We start from the raw sequence: 18,866 nt of genomic DNA, 5'->3' as shown, positions 1-18,866 counted from the left end.
ACAAAAATTTAGAACCCTACAGTATCAATTCCATTAGTTCTGACAGTAAACCTACAGTATTTACAGATAGAGCTCAAGTTGACGTAGAGCAACTGTACAGTGCTGTTTGTCATAGGGGAGTCTGAGTGAGGATGAGAGTAAGAAGTGCATTCACTCTGCTCGTATCAACGTGAGCAACATCAGTGAAGAATATCCAGTCGACACCTCTGCTCTTCTCTTCATACATTGTGCTCAGTATTTAATTTTTTTTTGATTAACAATTAAAATTAACAAAACAGGGATCCCAGACTCATTCATCTCCCCATGTATTTGTGCATTATTAAAAAAATTACAAAATAAAGGGAAAAAAAATACATGGGAAGTGAGAAAAACCGTCCCAAAACACTCTTTGGAATCCATGGCATATTGTGCAGGCACTCGTGGTCATGCGTTTTGGATGTTCTTCTCTTGTCCATCTAAGCTTTCTTCATCTTACTACTGAGGGCGGTTCCATTTTCACAGTGTTTCTTCCCATTAGTTAAGCCATTTTCATGGCGGACACCATTACCATTAGAAACTATCGAAGCACCATTAGCAATAGCACCACTGGCCTTGCCGTTGAGGCTGAGCTGTTCTGTGTTCTTGGGTAGCCTCTTGCCCTTCACGTAGGCCTGGTACCAGAAGTTGGAGAAGAGGATGAAGAAGAAGGTGCCATACATCCAAACAAGGTGGATGATTAGAGGCATCTGATAATCACAGCTGTCCATGAAGTAATACTGTGTAACATGAAGGGACACCAGCACAAACTGTGTCTGGAAAAGCAGAAGAGAAAGTAATGTGAATGAACTGAAACGGGGAAAGTCTTCACTCTCAATTCTTTATACATTGTATTTTTCATTGTAGCCATGACTTCATGTTCCTCACTTTGAAGTTTTAGTCAGCGGTTACTGGGACGACTGGAGGAACATCAGTCAGCGTGCTCCCAAACAACCTAGACACGTTTGGTCCATTTTCTTCTGATTAAACCAGGTCATTAACAGTACTAAGAAAAATTAAAAGACTGCCAAGTCTCTAATTATTTCTTAACCTCAAAGTAAAACTAAAATAACAGCCCAGGATAATTGTAGTTCAAGGAGGGCCAGCTCAGCACAACTTAACAGGGAAATCACTAGTTTCATAGAGCCAGACATGATCTTGTTACAACCACTGAATACTGTGAGCCAAATATGGGTGTAAACAGACTAATTAGGGTGGGAACAAACTGTATTACGCCTTAATTCAATACAACTGTTCCCTTAAGGGGAAGCTGAATGTCAGAGATAAAGTTACCAGCTGAATAGCGGTCATGTATTTCTTCCACCAGAGGTACTTCTGGAATTGAGGTCCAGCTGCAGAGAGGCCATAGTAGAAGTACATGATCACGTGGACAACAGAGTTGACCATGGCATGGAACGATCCCATTCCCCCTAGAGAAATATTTAGAAAGTCAGACACAATCCATTTTACTACTGTACACATTGGAACAACACCAAAGGTCAGCATTAGAGACACATATACTGTTGCTTAGGTGGCACGGTGGCGCAGCAGGTAGTGTCGCAGTCACACAGCTCCAGGGGCCTGGAGGTTGTGGGGTGACTGTCTGTGAGGAGTTGGTGTGTTCTCCCTGTGTCTGCGTGGGTTTCCTCCGGGTGCTCCGGTTTCCTCCCACAGTCCAAAAACACACGTTGGTAGGTGGATTGGCGACTCCAAAGTGTCCGTAGGTGTGAGTGTGTGTCTGTGTTGCCCTGTGAAGGACTGGCGCCCCCTCCAGGGTGTATTCCTGCCTTGCGCACAATGATCCCAGGTAGGCTCTGGACCCACCGTGAACTGCCTTTATAACAAAGCTACAAGCAGTAACTAACATTACATTTCGGTCCTGAACCACTCACCGGGAGCAAAGCTGACACCCCACCACCACGTCCAGGGCATGAAAGAATGGTGGAAGATGTGTAGGAATGTAATCTGACTGTGTTTCTTACGCAGCACAAAGAACACCTACACAAAGAACAGAAATTACCAACAAATCTAAACCACAAAAATGCATGCACACTACGATAGTCACAAACAGCTTACTGTATCCATGAGTTCGATGAACTTTGAGAAAAGGAACAGCCAGGCGACTCTGACCATCTGCAAAATGATTTAACATTTGTTTAATACACAGCACTGTGCTGTCATTTATGCAAATCAAGGCTTTAAAAAATTGTTTACACATTTCAACACAAACAACAGTAATGGTTATAGAACAAATGAGAATTGCAACTATGAACCATGTGTGAATGTTTTTAAATCGTATCTTATACTTGAAATGGCATTATTTCATGCCGTTTATTTACAACAAAGTGGACACTGAAGCATTTGTTCGGTTTATTTATTATTATTATTCTTTCCGGACAAGAAAGCAGTGCTCCAAAAATGGTTCTTTGTTGCAGGTTCTCAATTACCCTCAGACATTTGATCTTACCCTCAGTCCTTGAGGGCTGTCAGAGTAATCAACTGGGTCACATCTCCACGTATATCCTGTCAGCCAACCTGACATCAAGAACTAGAGGGGAAAAAAATAAAAACAAAAAATTAATACGTATTGTGAAAGTTTGGTTTAGTGTTCTTATAGTATTAAACAAGCCTGATTCTTTTAGGTCCCCAAAATACTTTGAACAGTGAGGTTTGGCCTCCACTGCACATATAGTTTCTCTGAATAACACGGTGTTAAATGCAATACAGTGTAAATGTACAATAATCTGTACCAGTACTGCCTTACTGATAAAGCATTGTAACCCACAGCTTTCTTTACACTCACCTCATACACAATGAAGCTAGAGAGAAAAACCAGTGAGAAGTTGTAGATTATCATAGGTCCCTTCAGTTGGAAAGGCTTACGGTTGGCCATTATCCAAGGGCCTGCATACAGTACGAAAAAGACGTAGACGAGCAGAATAGCAGTCATGCTGACTGGACTGTCCATCAGAGGGTAGCCCCTCAGCCTTGGGTCTGAGATGTAAACACAGTAAACCACAGTGAGACATTTACTAATACTGAGTGAGCGCATACATCTGATACAAACAACTTTGACCAAAGGGTTTCCCTTTCCTAGACGAGTCATGTAAAGGATATGCTTTGAAAACCAGACACATGCCCCAGTCCACGTGGGGGGAGGGGGTTTCCTGTTCAGTTTGTCCAACCCACCAACATTTGCTTTGAAAATATAATGGAGGGTGGAGCATGGATAGGTCTATAATTCATGTCTAGGCTTAATGCCTTCACGGTGAGTATTTCATAAAGCAGGACTTCCTAGTTATCTAGACACGTTAAAGCCAAAATAAACACAAGACAAGGGCCTTAAAAGATACTTGGATGACTCTGGGCTTAGGTTATCAAAACTGTTTTACACAAACATACCTCTCCATTCTAGGAGTTTGTCATACACTTCCAGCACTCTGTCTGTGACCGTGTTCAGCATATTCATCGACTTCTTGTCTTTCTAGTTAAGAAAATAACCTGTGGAAAAATGTAAATAATTACACTTTATTTCATTAGTCCTACAGGGGATTTTTTTTTCTGGTTAAAGAGAAAACGCCCTCTGGAAGGATTCAGAGAGAGAAGCCAGTGTGAATGATCATCATAATGACCTGCATGCTGCTGCCATGTGATACGCCTGCCTGGAAAAAAATGTGCATGATGTTAACTAGTGACTCTGGCTGCTCTTTCTTTCCCATATCCCTCCTCCCACTACACAACATCCCTTCCTTTCTTCCTCTCAGCAGACATGGTCTGATGTTGATGGGGAGGAGCTACAGCTGGGAGGGGGGAAAAGCAGAAACGAAATAAACAGTTTGAATTTGAATTGAACTAACCTTTAGCTCTGGAAATCAAATCGCCTTGATGTAAGTTACAGAAGGCTGTATTATTTCTTTGACAAACACAGTGGAAAGTGGGAACAATAGTTGAATATGGTGACTGTAGTAGAAAAGATGATCAGCTGTGTTCATGAAGACGTAGGTGTTGGCTGCTAGAAAGCCACTGGTGATGTGGGAGGTTGTGGTATGAATTTGCACTGTTGCTCACCCCTCGTCTTTTCTTGCGAATGTGTTTGTTACACTGCAGGATCAAATGTACTCAGAGCCAGGTCAAAAGTCTTTAAGATGGATTATGTTACGATGGAGAGGTATGTGCAGGTAGGACTGTAAGAAAGCTTGTCCTTATCACTTTGGCTGAGTCAGTACCATGGTTTAGGCAAACAGGGGAGGGGTGCAGGTGTGGTTTAAGGAAGGCATGACGAGTAATTCTCCAAGGGTAGACTGTAATCCAATTTAAAGACTTTTGACCTGGCTCTGAGTACACTTGATCCTGCAGTGTAACAAACACATTCGCAGCAGATGTTGTGCTAGAGGAAAAGACGAGGGGTGTGCAACAGTGCAAATTCATCCCACATCACCAGTGGCTTTCTAGTAGCCAACCTCTAGGTCTCCATGAACACAGCTGGTCATCTTTTGTACTACAGTCACCATATTCAACAACTGTTTCCACTTTCCACTGGATTTGAAAGAACAGTTTGCCATTACTACAAACATCACAACAGAACTGCAGTTGTGTTACCAAAGACTTTAAAATTTATCTCTGTGGTTAGTCTGGTAGGGTGTGAATGCTGAGGGTGAAGTACAAGTTACATCAGTACTCCAACTTCCTATGACGTGACTCCAGTTTACTCAAGCCATTTCCATTTATCTTTAAGTGAAGCCTCTCAAATCGAAAAAATATTAGAAAGGAAGAAAAGACAAAACTGGGACTGAATTTGAGCTCAGAGAGTCAGCTATAATGTAATAATGTTACTATACACATAAACAACCCAAAGGATACTGTGTACATGGGGGATTGTCTTATTAACCTTCTGTGGCCTCCACACATCACTGTCAAAACAACTTTGCTTCCATTTTATTTTCAATACATTCAACATTTCAAATAAGTCAAAGACATTTCCTAAAACTGGAGACCCCTAAAAAAACTAAAGTGGGACCAAAACTGCCCAACCTTCCACTACAAGAAGCTCAGCACTGTGGCTCTCACAGGATACATAGCTGTTTTTACTGAGGAATGGACAACTAGATAAACAAGGAAGTAACTGGTGTTCTCAGAAAACAAATCTAGGAGTACTTGGACCATGACCAACATACAGGAGTGAAATATGGACGTGTAGAAAAATGTTCCTTGTAATATTTATTTCAGAACAAGTTTCCCCACAAAGAATGAAAGCTGCAATAAAGGCGAAGGGTGGAGAAAATAAATACTGAATGTAATAATACATTTGGTGGTTATAACCAAATAGCAATGACAAATAATTATAATAAATTAAAATGATTAGAAATAAGCGCATGTTTCATAAAATAGTGTATTGCTCTTAGAATTAAATATGTCATGATGTCAACACAGTAGCACTACATATCCCCCATGTAACTTCATGGAACACAGAGTCTCTCCATAGCTTAATGACTTCATACCATGGAAAAACCTTTGGCACATCTCAGTTAAACATGCTGTGTTAGTGGCCTGCTTTAGTCCCTCAGACTGTTGCACGTGTGCTGTCTAAGACGCTGTTGGAATGGTTAGCGTAGGTCCCACATAAGGTGCCGATATGAATCATCTGGCCCACATCTGGCCACATACAGTCATCAGGTTCACCCACTTTCAGACCTTACCCAGTGGATGCACTTTCACCTGTAACTGAAAAAAAGTGGCAACATTCCTCAGCCTTGCAGAGAAGACGACCCAGAAGGAAACCCAGAAATAAAGTAATTTAATAGCACACAGCAAATAAAACAAATATCTATAATCCACACCAAGAGTGTCACCAAAAGATATCAGCAGTGACAGTGCTTATGAATCTATAATATTGGGCAATACATGCAAGATTCATGGCTTCTTGAAATTAATAGATTAAGTTTGACCTTCATCTCTAATCTTAGAATTTTGAACACCTCCTTCTGAGTGTGCTCAACATCCTGGACAACAAAAAACTAATCAGCAGACGCTCTAATCTCAGGATCCGTGCGTACCACGTACCAAGCTCATTCACACATTCACATACCTAAAAACACCTGCCCTCATCTGAACTGATTGGACAGTCTCTGCACACTCAGACATGAAATGTATATCATGGTAACATCATGTTCTGCAGAAAGCACGTCACAAAAATATTAGAGCACCACAACAGCAAAGAGGAATTCCTGAAAGGATGATGTAAGAGGAGGAAGCCTGTGGTGTGTTATCAGATTGTGACAATTGAGTAGCAGCATGTTTAAGTTTTATCAACTGAACTATAACCAAACCAGGACATCTATTCTGCATATCTCACTGCAAAATATGCAATAAACAACTCTGAAATTAAAAGGGCTCATGACAGACAACTCTAGCTTGTAAAGTTGTATTTGACAAAGGACTGACTGGTCAAATTAGGCATGGGATGATAACTAAATTCGGGTTTCACTTAAGCAGAGGTTTACAAATCGTTAAGCTAATACGTGTACGAAAAAAAAACTATTAAATGAAATATTGTTTATTTTAAACAAGGCTTGCTGGGAAGTCAAAAATGCACGTTACTATATACGATGCAAAAAAACAAAGATCCATTGTTAGCTTTTTGCTCCAAACAGGGATTAAAGTGTATCTTACAAATCTTAGTTTGATATCAAGATTCAAACAAAATATTTAGCATTAAGGGTTATGTACACCAGTGCACTCAGTGGACTGTGCACTCCTACTCTCACGCCATTGTTAAAAGCAGAGGACGGGGTATGAACAATTAATTCCTCACAAATTCACAAGCTGAAAGAGTCATTAGAGTTCAAACCCCTCTCGGCACCAGCCGGGGTGACTGTCCCAAAGTTTCACAGCGGCAGATTCATGCAAAAGCTAGAACAGGTTCTAACAGAAGTGTACACCACACACAAACACACAGCATCTACAGCTTCAAAAGCCTCTGGTGTAGATTAATCCAGATGATTGCAGCACAAGTGTCTAGCAAACTAATCCGCACTGTACTTGATTAATCTTTTGCAACAAGTTAACAGAATTAAGCAAGATGTACACATAGTTGTTTGATCCATATAAACCCTGAAACTGTTACTTCACTAAGTAAGAAATCATCCAGTTCCATCTGTCTTCTGACAGTGGCAAAGTTTCCATCCCGTTATATGTTTAAAACAACAAATTAACAGCAAACGTGTACAAATACCGACCAATGTACCGTCCAGGCACAAGCCCTTTGGCCCTTCACTGTCAGGCGTGAAATGACATAGTTGCCAATAGAGACAGGGGAACCACCCAGATCTGTGCAAGCCCATCATGTGATTATCGTCCATCAGGGAACGCCATAAAGAGAATCCTAACCCCTTAGTGAGATCAGCCAAACCACAACATTTCACAGAATCCTTACCTAGCTTGTTTTGACAGCTCTGTGTTTCATGTCTAAACTAAGGCCACTAAACATTAAGTAAGTGGTGAGGCTAAGGATAGTTGCAGTAACCTGCATCCTGTCAATGAATCATGCAGTGGAAAAAACTGCCCATGGTTTAGAGTTAATGATGAACACAGGGAGGGGAGAGTATCTGGGAGAATCAAGCCAGTGAGGTTATTAGGCAAACACATGCAACGGTGTCTGTTAATGGGGCGTGACAGCTAGAAAGACAGTCTTACTCATTTAAAACAAACGGCGTGGAGAAGGAAAGAAAGCCATCACCCAGCAACCTTCTAAAACACCCAGAATACAATGCATTACGCTGCCTGAAAAGGTGGCAATAGAAAGGGAAAGTTTTGAAATGTGATAAGGGGTGGGGTTTTTACACCTGAAAAGTCCTTAGTGGGTAGTAAAAACTTCCACTTACCTTTGGGCAACTTCCCCTTTTTTCCCCCCCTTCAGAAGCTGTTACAGTTCCAGGGTGCCAAAACAATCCTGCTCTCCTGATATTGATGACAAATGAGACCTGGACAGCAGCAGAGAGATGGTTGAAGAGACAGAGAAAAAGAGAAAAGGAAAAACAGACAGAAAAAGGGAAGAAAGAAAGATTTTCCGGGGTGACTGGTACTGCTGGCCTCAGTCTCCTCCCACCCTGACTCACCCAGTGGATGAATAACTGGCTCACAAACAGAGTGTGAGCGAGAGAGGGAGAGAGGAAAAAGGAGCTGTGTGTGAGTGCATGCGCGAGTGTGTGTGTGCGCTCGAAGTGTAAACGAGTGAGAGCAAGGGCAAGAAGAATTTCAGTGTAGCAGAGCAAGCTCTTTTTTATCCAATGGTGATCAAACAGGAAAGAAATGTGAGTGGCTGGTTAAACGCTGACAGGCTGAGGCTAAAAAAGGCGTTCCTGCTCTCCTCAAAACACCCCGCCTCCTTGCTCTTATCCCATCCCATCCTGTCCTACTCTGGCATGTGCGTAGTTTCCACCAGGGATGGGGTGGGGTCACTTTTCAGGATCCAGTTTTTGGTTTTCCCCACCAAGTAAGCAAGAGAGACTGATGTGGAAATCACTACACAGTGCAGGTGTACTCTTGCTGAGCCAGTACAGATTTACACATTAAACTGACAGTTAAAAATGGATCTGAACATGGATCGGCCACTGCCGTGGTTTCTTAGCAAATTGCCCCAAGGATCCCACCCTATCCTCATTTCCATAGTTATGCTACAACCATAAATGGGTAACTAGTAAAAAATTCAGAGTTGAATTCTGCTTGAAATATTTATCACCATTATGCAGTAAAGGAAGGAAATGCTTATTTGAAGAGAATTTTGAAGGATGACTACACTGTTAACATTAAATTACCAGAACTTGGCACTATGTAATGGGTGAATCACCTTAAACTACTTAAAACGGTGGTTGCCAAACTGGACATCCCCAAGTTAAATTATTCATTTATTTCTCCCACAAATCATTTATGTAAATGAGAGTACAAAGGTTCTTTTTACAGTTTTAAAACCCTCCACATTTGTTCAATTCAAATGTTTTAGTAGGGACCCTCAGGTTGGTGTATAACATGTAAATGATTTACCAGTTCTTTAATTGAAAGGTTCCTCAGTCACAAATCACTCTTCAACTTGGTTCTCTATAGAACCAATAATAATCCTTCCAATTACATTTATTTGTGCAGATTCAGATGGGCCATAATTATTAATATTAGCAAGGTCATATTTGCCTTGTCATAAGTGTTTGCACAATATTGAACTTTCCTTATAGAAAAGCAGTTTTTGCATGTCGTCACTCTCCAGTGATAATCATGCATCACCATTTTGTCCATAATTAGTTTACTGCATAATTTAAACATAGCTATGATTCACATTGTATGAAATTCTCCAAAATTATTTAGAATATACTGGTTTAGAGATAGACGTCTTTCATTAGACAGCTACGATACGCTGGTATAGAAGTGGATAGGGGTAGCAGGAGTCCCCCAACACATCACAAACTGAAACCAAACCTTATACCCAAGGGTTAACCGAGGAGCATGGACTGGCCCACAGCTTTCTTCCCGGCCTGCGCCCATAGTATTATTCACCAGCTGAGGGTGAGAAATCAGTAGCCACACTGTTATAGTGAAGAGGCCTATTGTACTGCACCAGCTGCCTGGAGGAGTTTGGGGCGGGGAGGGGGGAAAAAACACACCCTCAAACACAAAGCCAGCATCTATAACCACATACACGCCTCTAAAACACACAGAGCTGTCTTCGAATCATTATTCTGGACTGAGCCATCAGTTAGCGGCTATGCTATGCTGACCACTATAACACCGAACCACTAGACCAGAAACAAACATCAGCGATTATCAAATAATCTTGGAACAGTATGGAGCCTGAGTAACAAAAGATTAAAATGCCAATCATATTATCCTACCATCACTGCCACAGATGTATCGGGCAATACCTACATTGCTCATAATAGTCATGACGTCATTAAAAGGAGAGATTTTTTAGATGTTTTAGATCCTGTGCAATGACATGAAACTATTCCCATCAATAACTGTTTTACAAACGTTACACTGATGCGAGTAAATCATTAACATGATAACAACTATAAAGAAGGTCCCTGGAATTACCGTGAATTTAACGCATGCTGTTGGTGCCCATCACAAACAATGGGACAAGTGGATTTAATAAAGTTATTAATTAAGGCACAAGGGTAAGATATTTATTGTTCAGCTGCAATAAAATTATACCAACCAGCCATTTCTATATTCACTGTACTCCATCTGTTGCTCTGCATACATTGATGCATGATGGTGGTGTTAAAGGTTTGTGTGGGTGGCATCCGTGTCCACTGGTGAAAAAACAGATGATGTCTCCGAATTTTATTCTACAAGGCAGACCAACGAGGTAGGTGTGTCTAACAGAGTTGTCAGTGAGTGAACACAGCATTTAAACACTCCAGAGGCACTGCTGTGTCTGATCCACTTGGACCGGCATAACACACTATAAATTTCAAATGGTCCAGCACCCAAATCATACCTGTTCTGTGCTGATCCTATGTTGGTCCTGACCAGAGAAGAACAGGGTGAAAGTAAGAAGAGCAACAGTAAGTAATTGTAGTAGGCTTAAAGGATGGACTTTCTCTGGGAAGGGACCGTCTTGAGGGAGAGGGAGCGAGGGTATCGGGTGTTAGGTTTCCACTGAGATAAACTCACATGTACAATACAAACAATTCGGTTTCTCAGACAGCTAGAGCCTGTCAGACCAGACTCTCTACTCCCAGAGGATAAGTGTGTGTGTGTGTGTGTGCACGCATGTGTGAAAGAGAGAGACGGGGATGAGCAGAACGAGAGAGAAAGCTGTTCCCTATTTTCACTCTCTGCCCCACCTTCGAGCTGCTAGCAGAGCAGGCCACACTTGAAAACATCCAACCCTCCCCTTGCTCCCAATAAAATTAAAAAAATGTGAACAATCTGTCTTTTGGACTGTTCCGGTTTTTTCTTTAATAACAACAAGTTGACTAAAGAACCTCAGAGGCTCATGAAGAGCAATAAAGTATTATAAGCCTTTTTAAATAAACATATAAATTAAAGTTTGTGTTAGGCCAAGTTCCCAAAAAAAAAAAAAAAAAAAAGACCAAACAAAAACAGTGGGAGGTTGAGCACTATAAAGAACACCTGGTGTAGAGTGCAAAAGGCTAGGTTGCGAATAATAAGCTTTATGTTTTCACAAGTGACTGTGTGTGTGTGTGTGTGTGTGAGAGAAATATTTGGCTTTAAGGAATGCATGATAATATCATAATCCTATTCTATTAGTAGTAGATTTTAAATAAAATTAATTATAGTAGGCTTCATGAATTGTTTATGCATCGAGATCAACATATAGTGGAACCTCTACTAATGAACGCCTCTACTAACGAACTTTCCAAGACACGAACCGGGTATTTGAATATTTTTTGCCTCCACCAACGAACCATGACTCTAGAAACGAACCCGAGCCTCCGCCGAGTCGGCAGCTGGAAATGGCCACTGACCCCAATAGGTGAGTCTCCCAGCGCCCAGACTGGAGTGAGCTTTTAAGATTAGCACATTGTAGCTTTAGCAATTTAGCATTAGTGTAAATAGCAGACATCGAAATTCGTGCTAAGTTAAGCCGTATCTACGCTTCGTCTCCCCACATTCACCACCTACTCTCCGTTATTCCACCCACCCCCCACCTCCCGTCATACAGCCAGTGCCTGTGTTACTCCTCCAGCCAGTCGTCACGTCTTCAAGGTAGCGATTTGTAACCACTTACAACTTTTATTTCTTTTTTATTACTGTTACCACTGTATTTCTTTTTTTATTTGTAGTAATGCTACATGTATTTTTTTTACTAATTTGAGAGTGTTGTAAACATATATCAGTGCAAAAAGGGTGACTTTCGGGGTGGGGGCTGGAACCCATTAATTGCTTTTCCATTATTTTAAATGGGGAAAATTGACTCAAGAAACGAACTTTTCCACTTACCACGGGCACGGATCAAGTTCGTAGGTAGAGGTTCCACTGTATATGCACATAAATATTACATTTACAATACTGGTGTATTCATATAAATAAAAAGGCTACAGCAAATCCATTTTATGTTTATTTTTTAACTTTATGTAGCCAGGGTATGTGGTATTACTCCAAATAAGTTTGTTTCGTTATATATTTATATATAAATTTTACTTCCGAGAACATAGCGGAAATAAATCTGTAAAAATAATACATCTAAACAGTGAATTATCAAAAGAATTTATGAGACTAGAACTCAGAGGATGGTCAGTTAAAATGCAGATTTCAATTACACCGATAACAGTTTTGATATCTTTTCACTGACCTGAACTATCATGTCAAGCATATGCTTCAGTAGTACATTAGCCTGAGCACTTAATGCTTTGGAATGTATACGCAGGCAAAATATTTAAGACAACAGGAGTCCAGAAGTTAGCAAAATTCTGGACAAGAATTCCACGAAGAAGTCAATAAAGCTGCTATTTTCCTACTCGATATGCAAGCTCAGCTATAAACATTACATAAGTGCTTGATTGAGGTTTAAATATTTTTTTCACATTCCATTGGAAGCAAGAAGGATGGAAAAACTTGTTTGAACTGTGTCATTCAACACAGTGGCCATGAACCTGAGCTCGGAAATGCAGTCTTAGTTTGTTCTTCTCTTCAAAATGTTCAGGTGCTGACAAGTTCCCCTGAGGCCAGTCACAAAAACACCATGTCTTTCATGTTTACTCTGAATTAGGAAAAGGCCAGGCTAACAGGTTTTCCAATTCAACACTGCACAACCTTGAGGTGATTGAAGTCCTGACCAAAATATTAGGTGTGATGGCAATATAATTTTATAAATCATATTAATGATATGAAAAGAAAAATAACACTTTTCACATGGGCTTTAAGCAGCACAAGGGGTGCAAGCACATAATGAGCCGCTCTGACCTCAGTACAAGCTCTCATATTTCAAATGTTCTCCTTCACTGTCCCTCACAAAAAACACCAGCATAGAAAACAATGAAGTCAATAACAAAGCACTGTTGTGTGATGCTCACTGGACTCTAAAGGCATGCTCTAATTTAGTTTTGAAGCAATGGTAGAATGAAACATTTGTTAACATGCTATGACAGCGTCGTATAAAGACAAATAGTAACAACATACACAAAGCAAGCACCAACGGGTAACGTTGCAAAGGAGTGGACGATTTCCGATAAATTTCCAGTAAATTACCAGTTTCCATAAAAATTTCCATTTCCACTTTACCTTGGGAACTTATTGGAATTAATAGAAAACATAAGATCATTTAACAGAACTATATCATACACCATCATCAATATCAACAGGGGACATGAAGGCATAACAATACAAAAAATAAGTATGACACATAATATGTCTGTTGATGCACATGGCATTCTTCTGTTGAATAAAAGGACAAAGTGTAAAAACACTAAAGCTAACAGTCTTCAAAATGTTAAAAAGTATTAATTATTGATTACAGAAACCCATTGAGGCAAAAAAATATAGGAAGCTAACCTTGCTAAGCTAACCTCTTGCTAGCCTTAAACTAGTCTCTTAAATTAAATTACTCATTAAGCTTTTCTGATTTACCAGACAGCAAGCAACTGTGAGCTTACATCTTGATTTAATAGTTGCTTAAATGTTTCAATGCTATTACTGTCATTACAAACCTTGTCAAATCTTACCTGACTTTAGGTAGTGCTTTTGTCCAAATGTGTTCTTTCAGTAGCGGTGAGTGTCGGGTCTCTTGAAATCATCTGGATATATGCTGTACATGCGATGGAGGAATTAACCATGCAGGGGGTGTGGTCTCAGTAGCCCTTCAGTGTGTAATGTGCCAAAGGCCTAGGATTGAGGACTCAGCTTTGCTGTTCTATGACACTATGTTTTGGTATCATATCTAATTATTTTAGCCAAGATTATGCTTTAGTATATATTTTTTTTACCAACTGTATAACTGTCTTTGAATATTCCCATAATTAGCTATTAATTCCTGTTAATTCCCATGGGAAATTTCTCATATTTTGCAACCCTACCAAAAGTTATTGCTCCATATCTGTGTTCAAGGCAAAACAAAGTTTTCATACATGGTCATCAATATACTTAAACTCATACTAATCATGCTTAAAGCCAGCCCAGTCATTACACTCACTCACCCATGTACACTCCGGCTCAGCAAACAAAAGCATTATCTTAAATCCAGTTGGTTAATCACTGGACATGTGCAAACAGGCCTTTATCGCTTTGCCAGTGTAATGTGCAAGACATTTTCTGCCCAGTCTCTGCCCTAGATGCCCTCAACTGCAGAGATGAGAAGTTCAGCATTAATCAGTTGACTGATAAGTACCATATCTATATTTTAGAGCATGTGACAGTGGGGGAACAAGAGCCTCTCCATGACATGTTTATGTAAGGAGTAAGGACTTTCTTTAATCTGATGAAATATGACATAGTCAACTAAATTCAGAGAAGATTCTGCTGAAAAGAGACAAAAAGAACCAGCTGAACAGTGCAGAGCAGACCTTAGTCATTATTCTACTATTCGTGGAATGATGCTGTGTGAGCCAGGAATGCCTAGCCTCTGGTATGAGTGCTAATGGTAACAACTGAATGGTTAATTGTCTGGAGATATGAGAAAGTTTGTAATACAGCATCAATGCCATCAATCTTTTTAAAAGGACAATGTTGTAGAGACAGGTTGTGCAGGGGACATGATTTTCCTTCATAATAGCTTCAATATCCTTTATATATTAGTGTCTACAAATGCTGCAAAGCAATTAAACAAGCACAGAGGCCTATAATCAATCTTGATTACAGAATGACCTGCAAAGATGTTGTCTAAACAAGCCTTTAATGAAAAAGTTGGAGCCATATTAATTTTCAGTTGCCAAGATCAAAGTTCAGCAGCCAATCTGGCCGTCAGGTGGGGTAACACTGCCAGGGCACATTAGGCTTCACTTCAGCATTAACGTAATTCAGATCCACTAATTTTTTACCTTGTGCATCGGATTTTATAGTCACATGACTCCATTCAGTTGCACCAGCAGGACAAATGCCTGTACTGAATTGGTGGTTGGATTTTTTTTTGGGGGGGGGGATTGGGTGAAGCACCAAAAATACACACAAGGCAAGTTTCAAAAATATATTAAATGCTGTACCCCAAGTAGCAGCCCAGAAAGAGGTCAGTCGTGTTCAGGCTGATTAACTGTATTTAGGCACATTTTCAAGTAAATACACTGAGTCTGTACAAGGGTTTCCATTTGCCCTGCGTGGTGCAAATTACAGATATTTACCAACAACAAGCATCCAAATGTCATTCTATTTCTGTATCGTATATAACTTACTATAAATTATATAAATTACTATAAAAATCTCATTATTTCACAAAAGGAAGAGCTAATTTGTTTTTATGTTTTCTTTTGTTGTTGTTTGTTTTGTTCTGATCACGAGAGCTTTGTTTAGTAGATCACTATAGCTATGAAGAAACAAGATTAGTGTTGCAAAATTCTGGGAATTTATAAAGTTGGGAAATTTACCATGGGAATTAACGGGTAATTATGGGAATTAACGAAAATTAATGGGAATATTCAAAGCCAAATGTGAGAAACTTACATACAGTTGGTAAAAAAAATATACTGACGCATAATCTTGGCTAAAATAATTAGATATGATACCAAAACAGGTTGACATCAAAACTGACTCCTCAATCCCAGGCCCATGGCACATTACACACTGAAGGGCTACTGAGACCACACCCCTGCACTGTTCATTCCTCCATCACATGTACAGCATATATCCAGATGATTTCTAGAAACCTGACACTCACCACTACTGAAAGCAGACATTTGGACCAAAGGACTACCTAAAGTCAGGTAAGTTTTGACGAGGTTCATATTTGTATTGACAGTAATAACACAAACATTTAAGCAACTATTAAATCAAGGTGTAAGCTCGCAGTTGCTTGCTGTCTGGTAAATATGAAAAACGTTATGAGTAATTTAATTTAAGAGACTAGTTTACCAAGGTTAGTAAGAGTTTAGCTTACCAAGGATAGCTACCTAAATTTTTTTGCCTCAGTGGGTTTCTGTAACCAATAATTAATACTTTATTTAACACTTTGAAGACCATTGGTTTTAATGTTTTTAGACTTTGTCATTTTGTCAACAGAAGAATGCCAGGGGCATCAACTATGACATCATATGGGTCATAGTTGGTATTATTTGTATTGTTATGCCTCCATGTCGGCTGTTGGCAAAAAAAAAAAAAGTGTACACTGATGAAAGTGTATGATATAGTTCCTTTAAAATTATCCAATATTTCCTATTACTTCCCAAATATTCATAAAGTTCCCAACATTTCCATGGAAAGTTTACATTTTGGAATATTTCCAGAGTACCCAAGTTAAAGTTTGCATGGAAATTTATCTGAAATTTTCCACCTAAAGAAGTTACCGATGGTTGAAATTAAATTCTGTGTCACACTTAAACATATAGCTAGCTTTTTCCCTACAGCAAATATAGCACTACTTAGCAATGTCAAACCTTACAACTAACACATACCAAACTGGTACGGTCTAAAAGAGACAAAAGCAAATCATGATGACTTTGGGAATCAGGAGAATTTGTGTTTCTCCATTTGCTATTGAACTACAATTACTGTATGTATGGTTATTTTGATCATGGGTGGACTGGACAGATGTCACTCATCTACAGTCAGTAATGACAGGGTCTTTCACAACATTAAGGGACAGAATGCTGTGTCTCTTGCTCAAGACATGCTGTGTAAAGATCAGGTTGAAGTTTAATAAGTGTGAGCACTTCCTTTACTCCATCAACCATGCAGATCTGTTTGGACACTTATCTTTATGAGAACTGAAGTTGTTTCAAATGCTTTAAACACATGTGCGAGACAAACCAGCCTAGTTTCCAGAATCAGAGCAGTGAGAGGTCTCTCTTTAACTAGACAGGTTTCATGGTTAGTCTTTACGTTTCTGTTTAAACACTGTAATAGGGGTAAAGTCACCTTGACATTTCCAACTGAACTGTGGCCTAAAAGATGTCTGCAAACATGGTGGGCAGTCTTAAGAGTATTCAGTTACCACAGCAATAAGAACACATACATGTGATTTGCAGTGAACCACAAAAACTGAACCCCTGACTATGAGTGGGCGACATGGAAAAACATCACATCACATCACATCACTGAAGACACGGCATAATACAAACAAAATAGAGTTTTTTTTCTTTAGCTCCTTCCCCTTAAGACTGTCAATGAACTAGACTCAGTACTGTGTTCTACACGTTTTCAAGATGCCCATAATATCTTCACCAACAGAAATTTGTATTTCCATTGTGTAACACTTTTTATGGTGAATGGTCCATGGAAAGTTCCACCAGTACTTGATAAAATACAGACTACATTTCCATTCGAAATTATGGATGATTTTAGACTTCTTATACTGTGTAGTTACTATCTGGAGATACAACGGTTTGATACAAAAGCGTGAGGTGAAGTCATTTATCGCGATAATATCATAACGTTGCGCTGGCCACCCCCCACTTCTCCTTTTCAAACTTCTCCTTTGTACCCGTTTTTGGGCGCGTACAAAACACACATTAAACCAATCTCACTGAAAGAAGAGGGAATGGAAGAATAAGGGAATAAATACCGTGTTTCTGAGGTAAAAACCCGATCTCCACTCACCTGCCCACCACTTCTCTCCCTCCTCTCGCTGATGGCGGAGACACAACCCGCAAGCTCGAGCTACTCACGAGCAACACCTGCAAGACAGACGGACACAGTGTCAGTCAACCAATCAGAGCGGCACTAGTGACGCAACGTAGCCAATCGTATCGCAGAAGAGGCGGGTCTACTGAAAAGATTGGGACTTCTTTCAAAACTTCACATTTCCGCGAGAAATGGACGAGTCCATGTGTGATGCTGCTTCAAAGACCGGAGACAAGGAATTCCAGTCGCGTTTAGGGACGCTTTAAACCGTATATTTATACTGATTAAAGCCCCTACAGTCATCGTCCATTTTATCAGCTTCCCTAACCATAGAGGTGCAGGGGAAGTTCTAGACGGTGGTTTTTGCTAGCCCAATTTTTCACCTTGATCTTCCCCAGATAGCAGGTACGGTTGTGGTGGTGCTCCATTCTTAGCAGTGCGGTGACACTATTATTGTGGTGGTGTGTGTATTGCACTGTTATGATTGGATTAGACACAGCAGTCCTATCACTGTCCACTCTGTTAAACACATTTGATTTATTGGTCCACATTTTCTTCTCTCTCTCTCTCTCTCTCTCTCTCTCTCTCTCTCTCTCTCTCTCTCTCTCTCTCTCTCTCTCTCTAGTTAGCAAGAAATGAAAGTAACCAAAATGAAAAGGTCATCCTCGAGTGAGAACAGCTCCCGATGGAGACCCTGCAACATGAATCTTTTCCACCTACTCCCCAAATAAACAGACTTACCGGATGCAGGACCCTTCCTGAGGCTCCCAAAGGACAAAATAATTGCCCCTTGATCTTTCTCTAAGCTCTGACTCAGCCCTGAGCCACCGGAAAGTGGGTGGTCAGGAGAGAAAGATGAAGGCAGGACTGCTATATAAATTGCACAGCTCCATTACACAGGTGATCAGTCAAGGACATCACAGTAGCGTTTTCTTTAAATACATAAAGTGACCTAATCTTCTCAAACAATTAATACACCATCAATTCTTATGATGAGTGAATTAACCTGCTTTAAGGGACACCAAATTGATGACACTGTTCTTATAGCTAGATACATTTTGTATGCTAATGTACACTGAACAATAGATGCTCTGGCTTCTATGCTCAGTGCCAAGCATCAGGAAGAGGGC

The 18,866-nt window shown here is 40.1% G+C and overlaps 1 protein-coding gene across 9 annotated transcripts; it reads right to left on the bottom strand.

Moving 5' to 3' along the window:
* elovl1b (ELOVL fatty acid elongase 1b) lies at positions 1-17,797 on the bottom strand. 9 transcript variants are annotated; one of them, XM_066646942.1, is made up of 10 exons: positions 17,713-17,797; positions 7,896-7,994; positions 5,514-5,736; positions 3,418-3,516; positions 2,819-3,009; positions 2,483-2,563; positions 2,092-2,148; positions 1,908-2,013; positions 1,309-1,445; positions 1-791 (listed from the first exon to the last, which is right to left on the bottom strand). In XM_066646942.1, exons 4-10 carry the CDS (start codon positions 3,482-3,484, stop codon positions 456-458), a joined length of 975 nt encoding a protein of 324 aa, XP_066503039.1. In that variant the 5' UTR covers positions 3,485-3,516; positions 5,514-5,736; positions 7,896-7,994; positions 17,713-17,797; the 3' UTR covers positions 1-455. The 9 variants fall into 9 exon arrangements, with proteins under 9 accessions (XP_066503039.1, XP_066503041.1, XP_066503040.1 ...); XM_066646944.1 differs by lacking the exon at positions 17,713-17,797 and adding an exon at positions 17,678-17,692; XM_066646943.1 differs by lacking the exon at positions 17,713-17,797 and having other exon boundaries at positions 7,896-8,107.
* Between the last annotated feature and the right edge of the window lie 1,069 nt (positions 17,798-18,866).

The sequence above is a fragment of the Hoplias malabaricus genome, chromosome 16, assembly GCF_029633855.1.
Source record: "Hoplias malabaricus isolate fHopMal1 chromosome 16, fHopMal1.hap1, whole genome shotgun sequence".
Classification (NCBI taxonomy): Eukaryota; Metazoa; Chordata; class Actinopteri; order Characiformes; family Erythrinidae; genus Hoplias; species Hoplias malabaricus.
This window is presented reverse-complemented; position numbering and strand designations above follow the sequence as displayed.